This window comes from Zalophus californianus, chromosome 8 (assembly GCF_009762305.2).
Source record: "Zalophus californianus isolate mZalCal1 chromosome 8, mZalCal1.pri.v2, whole genome shotgun sequence".
NCBI lineage: Eukaryota > Metazoa > Chordata > Mammalia > Carnivora > Otariidae > Zalophus > Zalophus californianus.
In genome coordinates this window covers 36,451,220-36,467,692 of record NC_045602.1, presented here as the reverse complement: position 1 = coordinate 36,467,692, position 16,473 = coordinate 36,451,220, and the positions used below count along the sequence as shown (strand labels likewise).

The following is a 16,473-nucleotide window of genomic DNA, read 5'->3' as shown; positions in this document are numbered from 1 at the left end:
GGTTTTATTTTGTGCACGTGACCCATTTGTGTTCATAACTGTGCATGTTGTAAGGTAAGGGTTGAGGGTTTGGGGTTTTTTTCTTTAAAGGGTGTTCAATTGTTCCAGTACCATTTATATCCATTCTCCATTGAATTATCTTGGTGCTTCTGTTGAAAATCAATTGATCAGGTATGTGGGGTCTGCTTCCAGACTCTTCATTCTGTCTGACTGGCCTATCTGTCCTTTGACCACACTGCTTTGATTCCTATGTAAGTCTTGAAGTCAGGCAGTATAAGTCTTTCAACTCTTTCAAAATTGCTTTGGCTAACCCAGGTTTTTTGCCTTTACATATAAATTTTTTAATTAGCTTGTCACTCTTTGAAGTTAGCTTATCATTATGCAAAATATTTATTTACGTTTCTATGTTTGAACTGGGGTTTTGTCAAATCTCTGGATCAATTTAAGTTAGGTGATGCCTTACCCTTTTGAAAGTAAGGGAATGGTCATTCTTCAGAGATACCATAAAAGAAAGACTGACCAGTTCCTTCCAAACTCACCCACCCAGGATGGCTTTGCCAAATGGCCTTGGCTCTAAGTGCTGGGTTGTAGAGTCCACAGGTTCTGATGTGTGAGGAGGACAAGAATGCAGTCTGCCTCTCCAACCTGCTCCCTGGTATAGAAAGGAAAAGACACAAAGTTGAGGTCAGCCCTGAGCCCTAACAACAGAAAAGAGCATGGTTCCTTGACAAATTTTTGAAAATGAGGTCACATCTTTTCCATCCAAGGGGCCACTGGAGGAGAGGGAGATCACTAATGCCGAAGAGAAGAGGGAAGTTAATTCTTCAAAGGAAATAGCAAGAGCAAGGGGTGGAGCAGGCAGGGAGCTCAGGGCTGCAAAATTTGAAGAGACAGGGTTGGAGAGGAAGTCTGGGATCAGAATTCTGTTCCCTGAGCTCGGAGGCAGGTGGAAGCTTTTGAGTGGGAGGGGCATAATCAGATCTGTATTTGAGAAAGATCCTCTTACTGGCAGGCAAAATATCCTCCCAGAGATCATCCTGTAGGTGTGGCATCAGACACGTGATAAGCAGGTTTGACTGGGGAAATGGCCGAGAGCCTGGACCAGAATGTCTTTGGAGAATAAGGCCATCAAATTAAAATCAGACAAGGGATTAAAGGGGATGGGAGAGGCACAGGAAGGCACATTCACATACCCCTTACCCCCTGGACCCTGAAAAGCATCTCCCACTCTCTAGGCACATCCACAGCCTTAAGCAGAGCTCTGCTGTAAGAGGCCAACAATATATCTGCAGCATCGGAGGTCCTCACTGAGTCAGATCATATAATTCAGACACCCTGAGAGTATTCATATTCTGCTCTTCAGGGGCAATATTTTGTGTTAAGGTTATCTTAAAAATGTAACCTTCCAAAAGATGGCTTTGCTTTTAAGATTATGCCATTGGGGTTGAATAAATTTCTTGGCAACCTGTGTATAAATCTGGTCAGGGCCTCACTGTGAAGTCTGAAAAAGAGACAGATGGAACAGTCGGCCAAAAAAGCCCCAGTGACAGAAACAACTATTCCCTGGAAGAGGGGGTGGGAAGGGCAGAAAGACATCTTTGTTTATTTTTACAAAATTTGGAGAACAACAGTGTCCCCCAGCTGTCTCCACAAGATCAAACCAGCTCCAAATGGGAGTTGCTAGGTATTTGCCAACACTTGAAATCAAAGCCCAATAGGCCTGATGGCCCTGTTTCTTGTCTTTCCCTCCCTTTGTATTTCAAGATGACAATTTCATTTGTTCATTGATGCAGGCTGTCCATTCAATAAGCATTCTGATTCATCTATGAACTTCAAACTCCACTTCTAATCTAAATCAGAACACAAAAGTACATGACCCCTTCACTTCTTGCTAGGCCCTCTGGCTCATTCAAAGCAAACACCCGAAGGCAGTCTCAGAACGACATTTAATCAAGGGGTCTGCGTTTTCGGCCTAAGGCCATGCCCTCCAAAGTCCAACTCAGGGATCATCAAACTGTCAACTCGCCCACTTCTCTGGGACTGATCACACACAAGCTCCCCAATCCTGCTTTCCCCTCGCCAGCCCTCAGGGAACACCAAAGCCTGTTAGGGGGTTGGTACCTGTAACTCCAAAATTAGGGTTAGGGCACAGGCCTGGGACAGGGTACCAAATTTGGCCTTTGTTAGGGCCTCTGAGAAATGGATAGAAAACGTCAGTTGTGGGAAAGAAGCTTCATCTAAAAGTCAAACCTCTATGAACTTCCATTTAACTGTAACAGAGCCAAGTGGAAAAGTTGCTTCCCTCCTTATTTATTAAAGAAAGACAATGAACAGGAACAAGAAAGGAAATAATTCTGTTGGGAGTTAGTTCACCGCTCTCCCACCCTGCGTCCATGGGCGATTCTTGGAAACACGGACACAGGGGCCATGTGCAAAAATGGCATGCTGTTGGCTCGCATGGCCTCTCCGTTGTATCAGAGAAGCAAGAGCCAAAGTGAGAGGGTCACTTCTGAGCCACTTGGTCTCTGCCCAGGAGCTCCCACCAGAAGGGAGCAGGCTTCTCCAGGCTGCTGCACAGGGACAGACAGGAAGAACATCTAAACTCTCTTTCAGACTTATAGAAAAAGAAAAAACAAAACACCCACACAGTGGGGAACAATTTCCCCACTGTGTGGGTGGTGGGGCCCCGAGAGCTGTTATCTGCAAAGGGCACTTCTGGGGGTTACCCAGCTGTTACCGCGGTGTGGATTCCACTCGAAAACCTCAAGCCAAGCTGTGGGGGAATGAACACCAAGAGACAATTTTTCCACTCTGTGAAAATGACTTGACTTTACAAAAATAAATTAAAACACCATCATAATAAATGAATTGTGTGCAGGACCTGTTGTCAAATGCACAGTCGGTCACAGCCGATGCTCTTCCTTGCTTGGCACATCTATGTCATCAGAATATGACTATGTCGTTCTCCACTTCCTGACCCCTCGGCACCTGACCCCGCGTGACGTCTCACACACAGACGCACATTCGCATACCACACAACCAAGTCTGGCATTACTGGTCTAGCAGGAGTTAGAGGCTGAACCAGCATGTCTGAGGGCAGGGGTGGGAGTTGTTGGGGTGGACAAGTGTTAGTACAGGAATCAGGGGAAAGGATGCTCTAGCTTTCTTCATCATAACAAGGGAGATTTGATGGCTGGAGCAAAAATGCAGATGTATAAAAACAAAACCAGGATCCTTTGAGCCTTAAGTCCCTCTTTTGCCACGCAAGGGCTCCCCTGTTCCGGGCTGCTCGGCTCCATGTGTCTATGGCAGCCTGAGAGGCACTGCCTGCCTGCCAAGTTCATAGGGTTTAGTGATTCCTCTCCTCCTCTGCATACTCACGTCCTTGAAGTCCATCCCACCCACTCCTCAGTGAACCCATCCTCCCAGTGCTGCCATCTGGGGCCATGTTCCCCTCCTCCCTTCCCTTCGTCCCACCTCCATCTACTACAGGATTCTCGCACCATTGCTCTTGGCCCTGGACCTCCTGTTAGATTTTGGGAAACGGACCTGGTTATTAAAACCTCAAGTCCCAAACCTTGCTTCCAAAATTATCCTTACCCACACGAAGAGGACCTAGGAAGCCCTTAATTCCAGCATCTGGGTTCTGGGTAGACATGACAATAGAAATGGAAACCATTTCTCAATAGCAACTGTGAGCCTTTGAAGGGGACCCAGAACTATATACACATAGGATACAACGCCATTTTAAAAAGTAATCAACAGAAGAACAGTATGGCGATTCCTCAAAAAACTAAAAATAGAATTACCATATGATCCAGCAATTCCACTTCTGGGTATATACCCAAAAGAACTGAAAGCAAGGTTTCAAAGAGATTTTTAAATGCTCATGTATATAGCAGCATCATTAACAATAGCCAAAGGCAGAAGCAACCCAAATGTCTATTGACAGATGAAAGGATTAGCAAAAAGTGATATATATATTTATTTATCTATATAGATACACACACACACACACACACACACACACACACACACACACACACACACACACACACATATGCAATGGAGTATTATTCAACCTTAAAAAGGAAGGAAATCTGACACATGCTACAACACGGATGAATCCTGAGGACATTATGCTAAGTGAAAGAAGCCAGACACAAAAAGACAAATACTGTGTGATTCCACTTACATGAGGATCCTATAGTAGTCAAATTCAGAGACAGAAAGAACGGTGGTTACCAAGGGCTGGAGGCAGGGCGGGTGGGGAGTTAGTTACTGCTCAATGAGTATTGAGTTTCACTTTGGGAAGACAAAAAAGTTCTAGCGATGGATGTGGTGATATAGTTGCACAAGAATGTGAATGTACTTACTATCACTGAACTGTATACTTTTTAACCTTTTTTAAGGGTTAAAATAACAAATTTTATGTTAGGTGTATTTTACCAAAAAAAAAAAAAAAAGGTAATCAACAGAAAGACTGAAGCTTCAATTAATCTAAATAAACTAGCAGAGACATAACCAGATACCCACACCCTTCATCTTCTTCCTTCTCTCTAAGGACAGAGGTGGGTGACAGGGCCAGGCAGCAGGAGGGACAGAAGAGTCTCCACCAACCCAGTGAGGTGTTGGTAACCATATGGAAAGGTGCCAGGTGCCTGCCCTGACCGAGGGCAGGGCGAGCAGGAATATTCTCCACAACACAGGCCTGACGCCATATAAGCACGGGGGCAAAGGCACCATCCAGCCTTCCATCAGGTCTACCCTGCTCTGTTATCTCACCTGATTTCCTGATTTGAAAAGGCTGAGAGTTGGCAAAAGTCCCTCAGCCTCACCAAGTATTAAAAAGAAGATAGTAGGAAGGGAAAAATGAAGGGGAGGAAATCGGAGGGGAAGACGAACCATGAGAGACTATGGACTCTGAGAAACAAACTGAGGGTTCTAGAGGGGAGGGGGAGATGGGTTAGCCTGGTGATGGGTATTAAAGAGGGCACATATTAAATGGAGCACTGGGTGTTATACGCAAACCAATGAATCATGGAACATTACATCAAAAAAAAAAAAAAAAAAAGGGCGCCTGGGTGGCTCAGTTGGTTAAGCGACTGCCTTCGGCTCAGGTCATGATCCTGGAGTCCCGGGATCGAGTCCCGCATCGGGCTCCCTGCTCAGCGGGGAGTCTGCTTCTCCCTCTGACCCTCTTGGATCTCGTGCTCTCTCTCTCTCTATCTCATTCTCTCTCTCAAATAAATAAATAAATAAAATCTTTAAAAAAAAAAAAAACCTTAAAAAAAAAATAAAGAATGCTTTCTTCTCAAGCTCCATATAGACTCTGAGTTTCTGCACCAGTTAGAACTCTCCACAGAGCCACAGAGTAACCTTCCCCATTGCAGGAACAAGCACATGTTTGTTCTCCGAACCAGAGCAAGGCCTTAGCTTTCTTAGGGAAGAGGCACCTTCAGCTGTCCTGCAGAAACAGGCAGCTACTTTTCTTGAAGAGAGGGACTCAGATAGGAGGAAAGTTCCACCTAAAGGAAAAGAGTGGAAAGGGCAAAATCTGCCCCCTCCACACACACCCCCACCAAGTATCCAGCCCACATGAGAGTCCAGGAGCCGCTGTCCACACCAGGCTTCCCAGGTGCAGAGCGGTTGTACATCCTGTCAGTCCAGCAGCCTGGCCATGCTGACAAGGGAACAGGTGCTTCTGCAGAACGCCCCACCTGGCCGTGCGCAAGCATCATGCACACCTACGATCCAGAAAGTAATCTGAGCTGCTCTGGAGCAGCATTCTTCCGAGAGTATCCAGAAATGTCCAGCCTGAACACTTTTCTTCCCACACAGTCATTCCCAGTTCCGAGTGATTCTCACCCCGTCCTGCCTTCTTCCTGCAACCCGACAAGTGGCTTTTCGAGGCCTCTCTGCCCACTTTGTGGCTCAAGTCACAGCTGAATGTAAACGAGTACATACAACCTGTTACAAGCATTTTTAGAAGGCAATCTTTGAGGTAACTACTGAGGTTTGTTTGTGGAGAGTTGGCCAGGTGCCCCAAGCTGACTGGCGGTGGCACTCTGGGGAGGCTGTGAGCAGTTTGTGTAAAGATGGGGGGACACTGCTTGGTGCCCCTCCATGGAGACTGGATCTTTAACTAATTCAACATCGTAATACATTTTGATGAATATTAGTACAAGAAACCAACGTTTTTCATAAACATGATACACCCGAGAAAAAGGCAGAAATCATGAAGCAAGACAAAAAATGGAGCTTTTAGCCATTCTCAGATGACTGTAAGACAAGAGGGGGGCCCCATGGAGGGGCAAGGGGCTTCACTAACAAGCCTTCACCCAGCTTTCTGTTTGTCTGGCCTCCGCCTCTCATGCTGGACATCCCTGATTTCTGTTCTTATCCTTAGATGGAATATATTACCCAGAAATCACTTCTGTCCCTGCCCTACGGCAGTACGTTTTTTCTTTTAAAAGAAATGTACTACCTCCCACCACTTTTACGTAGAAACCCTATTCCTCCAAATAGCCAGTAACCTCCACCAGTCAAGCAACTAGAACAAGTCTAATTGCGGTGAACTGATACCATGGGTAGAGCAGCCACCAAAATTAAGCTCAAAAACCCATAGACTTAAGCAAACCAAAAGCTATAAACCAGTAAGGTTATCTCTTTAGAGGAAAAAAAAATTAACTTTACCTGTGGCTGTAGCGAATGGCTATTGTCAACCCAAGCTGTAATTAAAAAGAGGGAAAAATACATATTAAATAATATTAAGAGCATGCTGAGTTCACAAGAAAATTAACTTATTATGGTCCATTATTTTTTAAACATTTCCTAAAATCTCCTACTGCTTATGCTTCATAAATAACACCTTTTAATGACAGATCTTTAGTTTCAACATAGTTCTTAAAGGATAGCTATATTTTGAAAGGGTCTTAGAGACACCTAAAATATTTCATGTGTCTCTCAAGTTAGATGGGTGTCTTTCATCTGGAAGACCTTCCATAACAGAGCTTTTTTTTTTTTTTTTGCATTTTTGCTTTTTTCCTAAAATTTTTTTAAATTTAATTTTTTATTTTTATTGGGGTATAATTAACAAATAAATTGTATATATTTAATGTATACAATGTGATGATTTGATATACATATACAGTGTGAAATTATTACCATAAGTTATCACATTGATTAACACATCCATCACTTCACATAGTTACCTTTTTTTTCTTTTTTTGGTGAGACCACTTAAGATCTACTCTCTTAGCAAATTTTAAGTATACAACACAGTATCGTTAACTATATCCACCACGCTGTGCATTAAACCTCCAAAGCTTATTCCTCTTACAACTCAAAGTTTATACCCTCTGACCAACACCTCCCCATTTCCCCCACCCCCAGCCTCTGGCAACCAGCATTCTACTCTCTGTTTGTAGGAGCAAAACAGGGCTCTTTCAGCTCTAAGACACAGCCGTGAAAGGATGGATTCTGTGTACGGCTGATTCTGAGGTTTGTCGTACCCGGGTCCCGGGAGGAGTTCTTTCCCTACCTCCCTGCCCCAGGAGAGTCGAGTGGAGACCAGGCCATGGGGGACTGACCACCTGGGCCAGTCTTGCCAGGGGGATCTGCACAATCTTCACACTGATTCCATAAGCTCAAGGCCAGCAAATTACGTCTCTGAGGACAGCAAAGAGATTGAGCCTACAGTACATGTGTGACATCAAGAGAACGTGTATACCAGTGCTGGACACAGCGACAAGTGGAGGCCAAGGGGACACCGTGATTTCCTTTTTACTCTGTGGGGGTGTCATGGAAACCTCTCAAGCATAAGTGGGGGTGGAGTCATACGGCATGGACCTCAGCTAGTTCGTGCAAGGTCAGTAGCAAATTCCAGAAGAGTCAGGCCACACGAGTTCAACAGCTAACTATATGGGCATCAAGTTATTTAAACTCTCAGAGCCACAGTGTTTACAACTATATAATGGGCAAATAATTATTTTCTCATGTAAGGATTAAGCAATTTTTCTATTTTTGTGTTTATACCTGTGTGTGCATGCACACGTGTGCATACTGCCTATGGAAAGGAAAAACTATAAATAGTAACTACCACCATGCATACCCCAAATGCAGAACCTCATTTATGAAAATGTTTTCATTCCCCCAAAATTTTTTTAAAGATTTTATTTATTTACTTCTTTTAAGAGAGAGAGACAGAGAGAGAGCGAGAGTCAGCAGGGGAGGGGGGGCGAGGAACAGAGGGAGAGGGAGAGAGAATCCCAAGCAGACTCCCCATTGAGCACAGAGTCCAACACAGGGCTTGATCCCATGACCCTGAGATCATGACCTGAGTGGAAATCAAGAGTTGGATGCTTAACTCACTGAGCCACCCAGGCAGCCCTTCATTTTCCAAAATTTAATTTTTTAAGTTAGTTCTTGGAACTTAGAAATTATTTCATCATGTAAAAATGATGATCAGCCTCAACCATGCCTATGAAAGTCTCATCAACCCACTTGTGGCTGAACCATGGCACTACTAGTTTAAGGAACTCACAGCAGTTAAAAATCCAAGCATCATCTGGGCCCAAGTCCACCTAAGTTGAACCTTCACATCCCCAAACACATCACTGGCAGTTCCCCTGATGTTGGCCCCAGTGGTGGTGGGGGTGGGGGCAGTCTCCCTGGGCAGTGGGAGGGTGGAGGGGGTGACAAAGAGGCAAGGGGAGGGAGGGTTAGGAGAAGTAAAATCATTGGGATGAATATAATGTTACATGTCAACTATATTTCAATTACACTTTTTTTTTTTAAAAGAAAGCAAGCCCAACACTTCGGTCCAGCTTAACACACTGCAGAATCTCCCAGCTACTGTTCGAACAGCTCAGCTCCAGAATAATTTGGCTGTGTGTTACCACCATGCATACCCCAAATGCAGAACTGACATCAGTGAGCCGGGACTCAGGGAGGATAGGCTTAATTTTACAAAAAGATTATCTAGAAGTGAAGGCATGAAATTCATAACATCAAGGTGATTTCATATCACACTCACCTGAATGTATTCAATTATCTGTCAGCTAAACCAGGAGTACATCTTTTTGAGACTTAAGCAAATGGAAAAGGAAGATGCCTCAGGGACAATCAAGAATTTAAAGAACAAGGAGGAAATTATTTAGGGAAGGAAATAAAAACAGAATCTGCAGCCAAAAGGTCAGGATGAGCAATTTACGATTTCACATGCCATGTAACTTTACATTTCCTGGAGTTAAACAGTTCTGGCTTCCAGTGAGGCTAATTATAAGATAATTTTACCAACCGAATATTTTGATAAGCTTTAGAGTACTGCTTAATTGGTGGCTTTTCCACAGTTGAAAGATACGCCTTTGCTGGAGTAGGGAGAGAAAATGGGCGTGGGAGGGACAAAAATAAGAAAAAAAACAGAGGAAGTTTTTCAGTGGTAGCTGTGCCGGTTGAAAGGGGCGGGGTGATAAATCCTTCACAGAGATGGATTTCAATTAAGCACTTGTATTTGTCTTTTCCTGGCTTCTGAATCCAATATGTTTTATTGTCATTTTATAAAGGACATCTTTGTGAAGGAAGAAAGTGCGAATCAGGGAATCCACAGACCCGCTGCAGCATCTCGCGAGCCTCTGTGTGAACAAGCCAGATAACGACATGCCAGGGAACAAGATGATCCGAACCCATGCAAAGGGCCCAGAGCTACGTGGGAACCGACTCATGTGGTGGACGGGAACAGGGCACTGTGCAGTCATTCTGGAAACAGGGCTTAAACTCCACACGGAATGCACTGGATCCAATTAGGCAGCCCTGACAAGATGCTGGAACAGTGTAGAAAAGGGTTCGTGGGCCTTGCTGTGAAGGCCCAGGTTGGAACATGAGCAAGGAGACTCTTTATGTCTCTTCCTCCTCTTCCTGCATACTGTCCAACCCCAGAGGAGCCAGGGGAGGTAGAAAACTCTCTGAGGCTTCTGTGCCATAGCAGATACAAGACAAAGGCAACTGTGTCATCTGCTGAGAGATGGGCCAGAGATAATCTTCTGGCCTGGCATTAGGAACCTAGCTAGTCAGGCCTCTCTGAGCCCTCGCCCTTGCTAAGAAGCATCAGCAACTTTAAACAAGTCTCACTCCTGCCTGTGTCTGCACAGACATGCATGCAACCATGCACCTGCGCACACTTCATAACCAATTTACACATGCACGTGCACACAGATGTATACACATGTGTGTACTGAGACGCAGCTCACCCACGTGTGCACTCATACTTTTGCATGCATGCATATCCGCACTTACACATGCATGCACATGCTCACACAGTACTCAGATGCAGACATCTGCATGCACCGGCACACATGCCCATGCACACATTCATACAGACATGCACACATGCGCTGACCCACGTGCACAGAGATGCTTTGGCATTCAGAGAGGCCCACAGAGCCCCCTGAGACAAAGGGAGGCCTCAGACAATTGACCCTTTTGTTGCTGGTCTCAGCAGGAACCCAGAGGAGAGAGAGGAGGGAGGCCTAGGGGTTGGCCCCCTGACCCCAGCCCAGCCAGGGCTGAGGCCCGGGGACATGGAGGTCAGCTGGAGTTTTGGGCTGCTGCCCTCCCTGGAGAACAACCCCCCAGGACATACTGTAAGTATTGCCAGAATGCACTTCACAAACCCCATTCAGAGTCCTTCTTTTCAGATTTACACAATTTGTTAATAACAAAATTAAATCACATTTTAATGGCAAGGAAAGAGTAATTTAACATTTTTCAAAATCTCCACCAGCTACAAAAACCTTTTTCCTGCTGCTTCGGCCTAAATATGCTCCTTTTCTGAAACAGCTGACTAAGGCAGCTGTTTTGTATCAAGTCTGAGGGTTTTCCGTATGACCCAGGGAGCTCAGACAACAGGCAGACCTTGCTGCATTAAAGAGTAATCTGAGAATAATTTGCCATAAAACCCCCCAAAGTGCACCAGCTGTAGCCGGATACGCCTTATAAAGCACCACGTAGACTGCATGGATCTTGTAAAATAATCATAATAATTTTAGAAAACACAGTTTTAAAACACCTTTAAAAAAATTTTTTTTTAAGGAAAGAAATGGGTGACACTGTCTTAGGGCACTTCCCTTACATGGGTTCCCTTCCCTGTCCACAGGCTGCCACTAAGCGTCTCTTCCTAATGCCCACTTGACTAAGGGTGCCTGCATTGTTGGGAACCACCCCCTCCTTACAGGTCCACTGTGCTGCGTGTTTATGATGTGCTGTCACACTCATGAGGCAGCCGGGGGCAGGTGAGGAGGAAGAGTCCATTAAATGCCGACCCCAGTGTGGCCCAGTTGGTGAGTGGTGGTGCTCCAAGTCTGGATCCAGAACCTTCTAGACTGGGGTGATATGCTGGCAGGGGCTACGACCAAGAGCCATGTCCTTTCACAGGGTCAGCTACCAACCAGCCACAGCTCTGATGCTAGCACTCCCTATTCCTCTAGAAAATCTGGAAACCAAGGGCTTTAGTATGAAAACTCCCACGTTTTAAACGGATTTGAGTATTTTTTCAAATAATGTGAGCCAAACAAAATATATCAGTGGAATTTGGCCAGGGGGCCCCCAGTCTGCAACCTCACTTTACACCTTTCCATACTGCCAACCCTCTCCTTGCATTCTCCAATCTTCAAACCTGAATTAGTTTGTGACAAATCTAGAAAAAGCTTTCATGTTTTTCATGACTCTTCTTTCCTTTCTCTATAATTATGTGAAGTTTTTTCTTTAGTTTGCTTCTTTTTAAGTTTCATGGGTCCAAAAGGTCCATCACAAAATAAACTCAAAAAGAAAAGTTTGTTGTTTCTTTTCCTCCTTCAGTTTTCAACTATTCCTTCCCCTTTTATGGGAAATATGGAAAAGGAGCCTGAAGGGGAGAAGAAGAGGCATGGTGTGGACAGAATCCCACACAAACAGAGCCATGGTGTGCTGACACCAGGAAGCCAGCACAGGGAGAAAGTAATCCACCAAATGGTTCCTTAACCCCTTCCCTGGCTGTCTTTCCAGACTGTTCTCTCCCGATAATAACCAGGACCCCCTTGTTCCCTACACAAGCACCCTCCAGGACTGCTCTTTCCGCAGGCATCACCCTGGATCTTCCTGGTCTTCCATGCCTAACTCTCAAACCCCTGCCACAACTCACTAGTCCTTAGCCTTGGCATCTATCTAGGGCTTTCTTAGGCACTTGCTACTTCCTCTGAAAAATAAACTGTGCTGAACAGATGCTTATGGTCAGTAGCAATGAGCTTTGTGGTCAAGTTCCCTGATTTTTCTTGCCTTTTCCTCAATGTAAAATGGGGTTGTTTTGGACAGACTGACTTAGACATCAGAGATGAGGACCAGCAAAGATCCTCGTTTCCCAGAAACTTGTGAGAAATGCAAATTCTTCAGTCCTAATTCTACTGAATCAGAAACTCTGGGGTGTTTCAGCCATTCCTCCAGGGGTAGGTTTAGAAGCACTGAATGAGAGGATGTGTGGAAAGAACATAGCAATATGCTTGGCATAGATGACTCTTATTACCTGCTGTGATGGTGATGATGATGTTATAGCCCATAGTAAAGCTAATTTCACTTTACACGCTCTTAATGTCCTTTCAGTGTCCTACACTCAACCTCAGGGATTGTCATCACTGCGAGTTCAGGCAGGCTCATGCGCAGGCCTGAGGTTATGTTTTGGGAAATGAGGCCTCCTGATAGTCCTGGGTGATCACCCACTCACCAGGGAGGGGTGTGTGCACCCTGCTGAGACCCACTGTTTGCTGTCGACCTGTAAGGACATGGCCAGCTTCTTGGAGACCAAGGTTGAGCCTCAACAGGCTGCAGCCCTCCCCTCGCTTTTGCCGTTCCTCTCGAAAGAGGGAAAGAACAGCGAGAAAGGCAGGAGGAAGAAAAACAGCAACATATTTTTCATTACTGAGTTTATTTTGTGATGTTATTCTTCCTTGGTCCCTTAAAATTAAAAAAAAACTCAAAAAAGTCAAGAAAAAGACATACTAACGTTTAGGGAAAAAAAAGAGATACGCATAATGTGTAGAATCTTTTCAGATTTGTCAGAAACCTAGCAATTCAGATCTGAAACTTTCAAAACCTGATGTAAAAGATAAGTTGCTAAATCAATGGAAATTAACATTGAACGAACATTGAAATGTAGGCAGCAGTTGTTTAACCAATCTAAGAAAACAGGTTGTTTTTAAGACTCTTAAGCCCCAAGTGACTAAAAAGGTAAGACCAATGATGGTGCTGTTCCTCACTGCTGTCCCCAAGAACCTGAGCCAGACACTATCTTTCTGGACTAAACATCTTGCTTAAAAAACAAGTAGATGGGTTTTCACAAGGACTTGCGTTGGCCCCCAATTCACCTGAAATGAAAACATATGTTAACCTTGAGTTGCCGCCCCACAGTTATAGCACCGTGGACCCATTCCACTAGGCATTTTCCAGGGACTGAGTCCCGTGAGCTGTGGGGCTCTGGCAGGTGGAGAAGCCCCCTTCTCTCTACCCTCAGTGCCCTCTTCTGCAGAGGTGACAGTAACTGTAGCCCCCAGGAGACACAGGGGAGGAAGCTCTCAGGGCCTGACAATGGTAAGGGCTTCAGGAGGCTGGCTGTTGTCTTTGTCATTGTCATTAGTGGCCATGTCTATGTCACAGCATTGTGAGTGTGCAGCAGGGCCTTGTTCCTCTTTGTGTGCCTGGTACCCAGAGCTAGACAAACAGGGCTGCCAAATAGCTTCATGAACTACTGAATTCACTCCACGTAGTTCCTCTGATGCTTACAGTTTGCTCATGAATGCATTTTATTAGGTTTTAGGTTTCAAACAAAATAATTGTGGATTTGGGTTTCTTTGCTTCTCTTGATAGGAACGGTTGGGTATTCGATAACATCATAAACCACACCCTGTTGTCCTAGAAAGCCTAACTTCAGTGTGAAAGAAATCAGCATGACAATGGACTTGGATTCTGGGTGCAGCCTATATCACTTTCAGTGGCAAATACTTTGGAACTTTCAGTGGCAAATACTATTTAAGTGAAAACTTGATTACTAAGTCAAAGAGTCAGCCAGGAGAGGAGGACGGGGCTGAAGAGAAGAAAAGGAAATGTACAAGAGGGAAAAAAATAGGTGATGCCCTCAAATGCAGACAATAACAAAAACATTTGACGGCATTTCTAAGGTGGATTTGGGGCTGTTAAATACAAGAAAATGAAAGGCTGTTCATAGCCTGTCACAGCAGCTTAGAGACCCCACCACAGCTTGCAGACCCACTCTGACCCACCCAAGCCCCCATCAGGGTCAACAGTAAAACTCCCAGGAAAGGATATCTCTTTTTAATGTAAAATACAAAAATAGTTTTAAGAAGCTTGTTTCAAAGAAAGAAAAGCACTTTCCTCCTTCCAGTTTTTACCTTTCTCCTCTAATCTTTACCAAAAAAAAAAAAAAAAAAAATTACACAAAACACATAAACAGACAAACAAAAATCCCTCTGCCCAGGCTTACAGGATATAGGCTAAAACAAGGCATTCCACAAAATATGTCAGCAGCTATTAAAAACAGTATGATAGGTGCATTATTGAAGAAACAATATATTTTTAAATTAAACTTTTTAGTATGAGATAATTGTAGAGTCACATACAAGTATTAGAAATTATATAAAGAAATAGTATAGGGGCGCCTGGGTGGCTCAGTGGTTAAGCATCTGCCTTCAGCTCAGGTCATGATCCCCAGGTCCTGGGATTAAGCCCCGCATCGGGCTCCCTGCTCGGCAGAGAGTCTGCTTCTCCCTCTCCCACTCCCCCTGCTTGTGTTCCCTCTCTTGCTGTGTCTCTCTCTCTCTGTCAAATAAATAAATAAATAAAATCTTAAAAAAAAATAAAGAAATAGTATAGAGAGTTCCCAAGTATCCTTTGCCCAGTTTTCTCCAATGGTAACATCTCACATAACTGCACTACAATATCACAATGAGTATATTGACATCAATACAGTCCAGTTACAGAACACTGCTGTCACCATAAGGCTCTCTTGTATTGCCTTTATAAATGTACCCACTTCGCTCCCACAATCACTCACTGTTTAGCCCCTGGCAATCATCAATCTGTTCTCCATTCCTGAAATTTTTCATTTCAAGAATGGAATCACACAGTATGTAACCCTTTGGGATTAGATCTTTTCATTCAGCATAATTCTGTGAAAATTCATCCAAGTGGTTACATGCACCAATAGCTCATTCCTTTTGATTACTAAGTAGTATTCCATGGTATGGATATACCACAGTCTATGAATCTGTTGAAGGACATATGGGTTATTTGCATTTGGGGGCTATTATAAATAAAGCTGCTATAGAAACTTGTGTACAGTAATTTGCATGAATATAAGTTTTGATTTCTGTAAGATAAATGCCATATGATTCCTATATATATTTTGTTAGATTTACTCCTAAGCATTTCTTTTTTTAAAGCAATTGTAAATGGTATTTTTTTTCAGTGTTCACATATTTACTGTTAATATATAGAAATGCAACTGATCTTTGAATGTTTATCTTGTATCCTGCAACATTGTTAAATTCATTTATTAGTTGCAGGAGTTGTTTTTTTATAGGCTCCATGGGCTTTCTATATGGACAATCATGTCTTCTACAAATAGAGTCACTTTTACTTCTTCCATTCTTATCTATACACCTTTTTCTCCCTTTGTAGTAAGAGCAGACATCCTTGCCTTGTTCCCAAGTTTATGGGGAAAGCATTTAGTTTTGGACATTAAGTATAACAGTAGCAACAGTTTTTCTTTTTTGGATGCTTTTTATCAAGTTGAAGGAGTTCCTTTCTATTCTTATTTTTCTGAGTTTTTTTTTATCATGAATGGGTATTGAATTTTGCCAAACACTCATTTAAAAACACTTCTCTTCCTTCTAACTACCCCATACCTTCTCCTCTGTCTAGTTTTTACCAAAAAAAAAAAAAAAAAATTACACAAAACAAATTAAAAAAAAAAAAAGCAGGTCCTCTGTCCAGGTATACAGAACATAGGCTAGCATGAGGCTTTCCATAAAACATGAGCACAGCTGTTAAAAAGAGTTGCAGTAGATTCACTGCAAAAAGAGACACAACAAATTTTTAAGCAAAAAACAAAACAAAAACAAGTCAACTATAGATATAATGTAGATGTATATAATATGTGTTGAGGTGATATTTGATATTAGATGATTATTTATATAATTATAAGGAAAGAAGTCTGGAAGACTACCAAATTACTGGGTGGGAAGTGGTGGGGTAGAAAAGGACCTTCACTCTTTTATACTCTTGTTTAGTGTGTAATTTGAATGTTTTAAAATAAGCTGGTAGTGAATGGTGAGTTTTAAAAAATATCTAAAAAAGAAAAAACATGGGGAAAAATCACATCGCAAAATGCTATGAACCACATACATTTTTGCAACACCGAATGGAATT

General features: G+C 43.4%; 1 protein-coding gene across 6 annotated transcripts in view; it reads right to left on the bottom strand.

The window, feature by feature from the left end:
* The window catches only part of ACOXL (acyl-CoA oxidase like), a 357,812-nt gene that overhangs the window by 238,529 nt on the left and 102,810 nt on the right, over nucleotides 1–16,473 (bottom strand). For all 6 annotated transcript variants that reach the window (XM_027621418.2, XM_027621416.2, XM_027621417.2 and 3 more), the window contains one exon: nucleotides 6,697–6,731. In XM_027621418.2, the coding sequence (XP_027477219.1) occupies nucleotides 6,697–6,731 (35 nt within the window). The remainder of the gene's footprint in view (nucleotides 1–6,696; nucleotides 6,732–16,473) is intronic.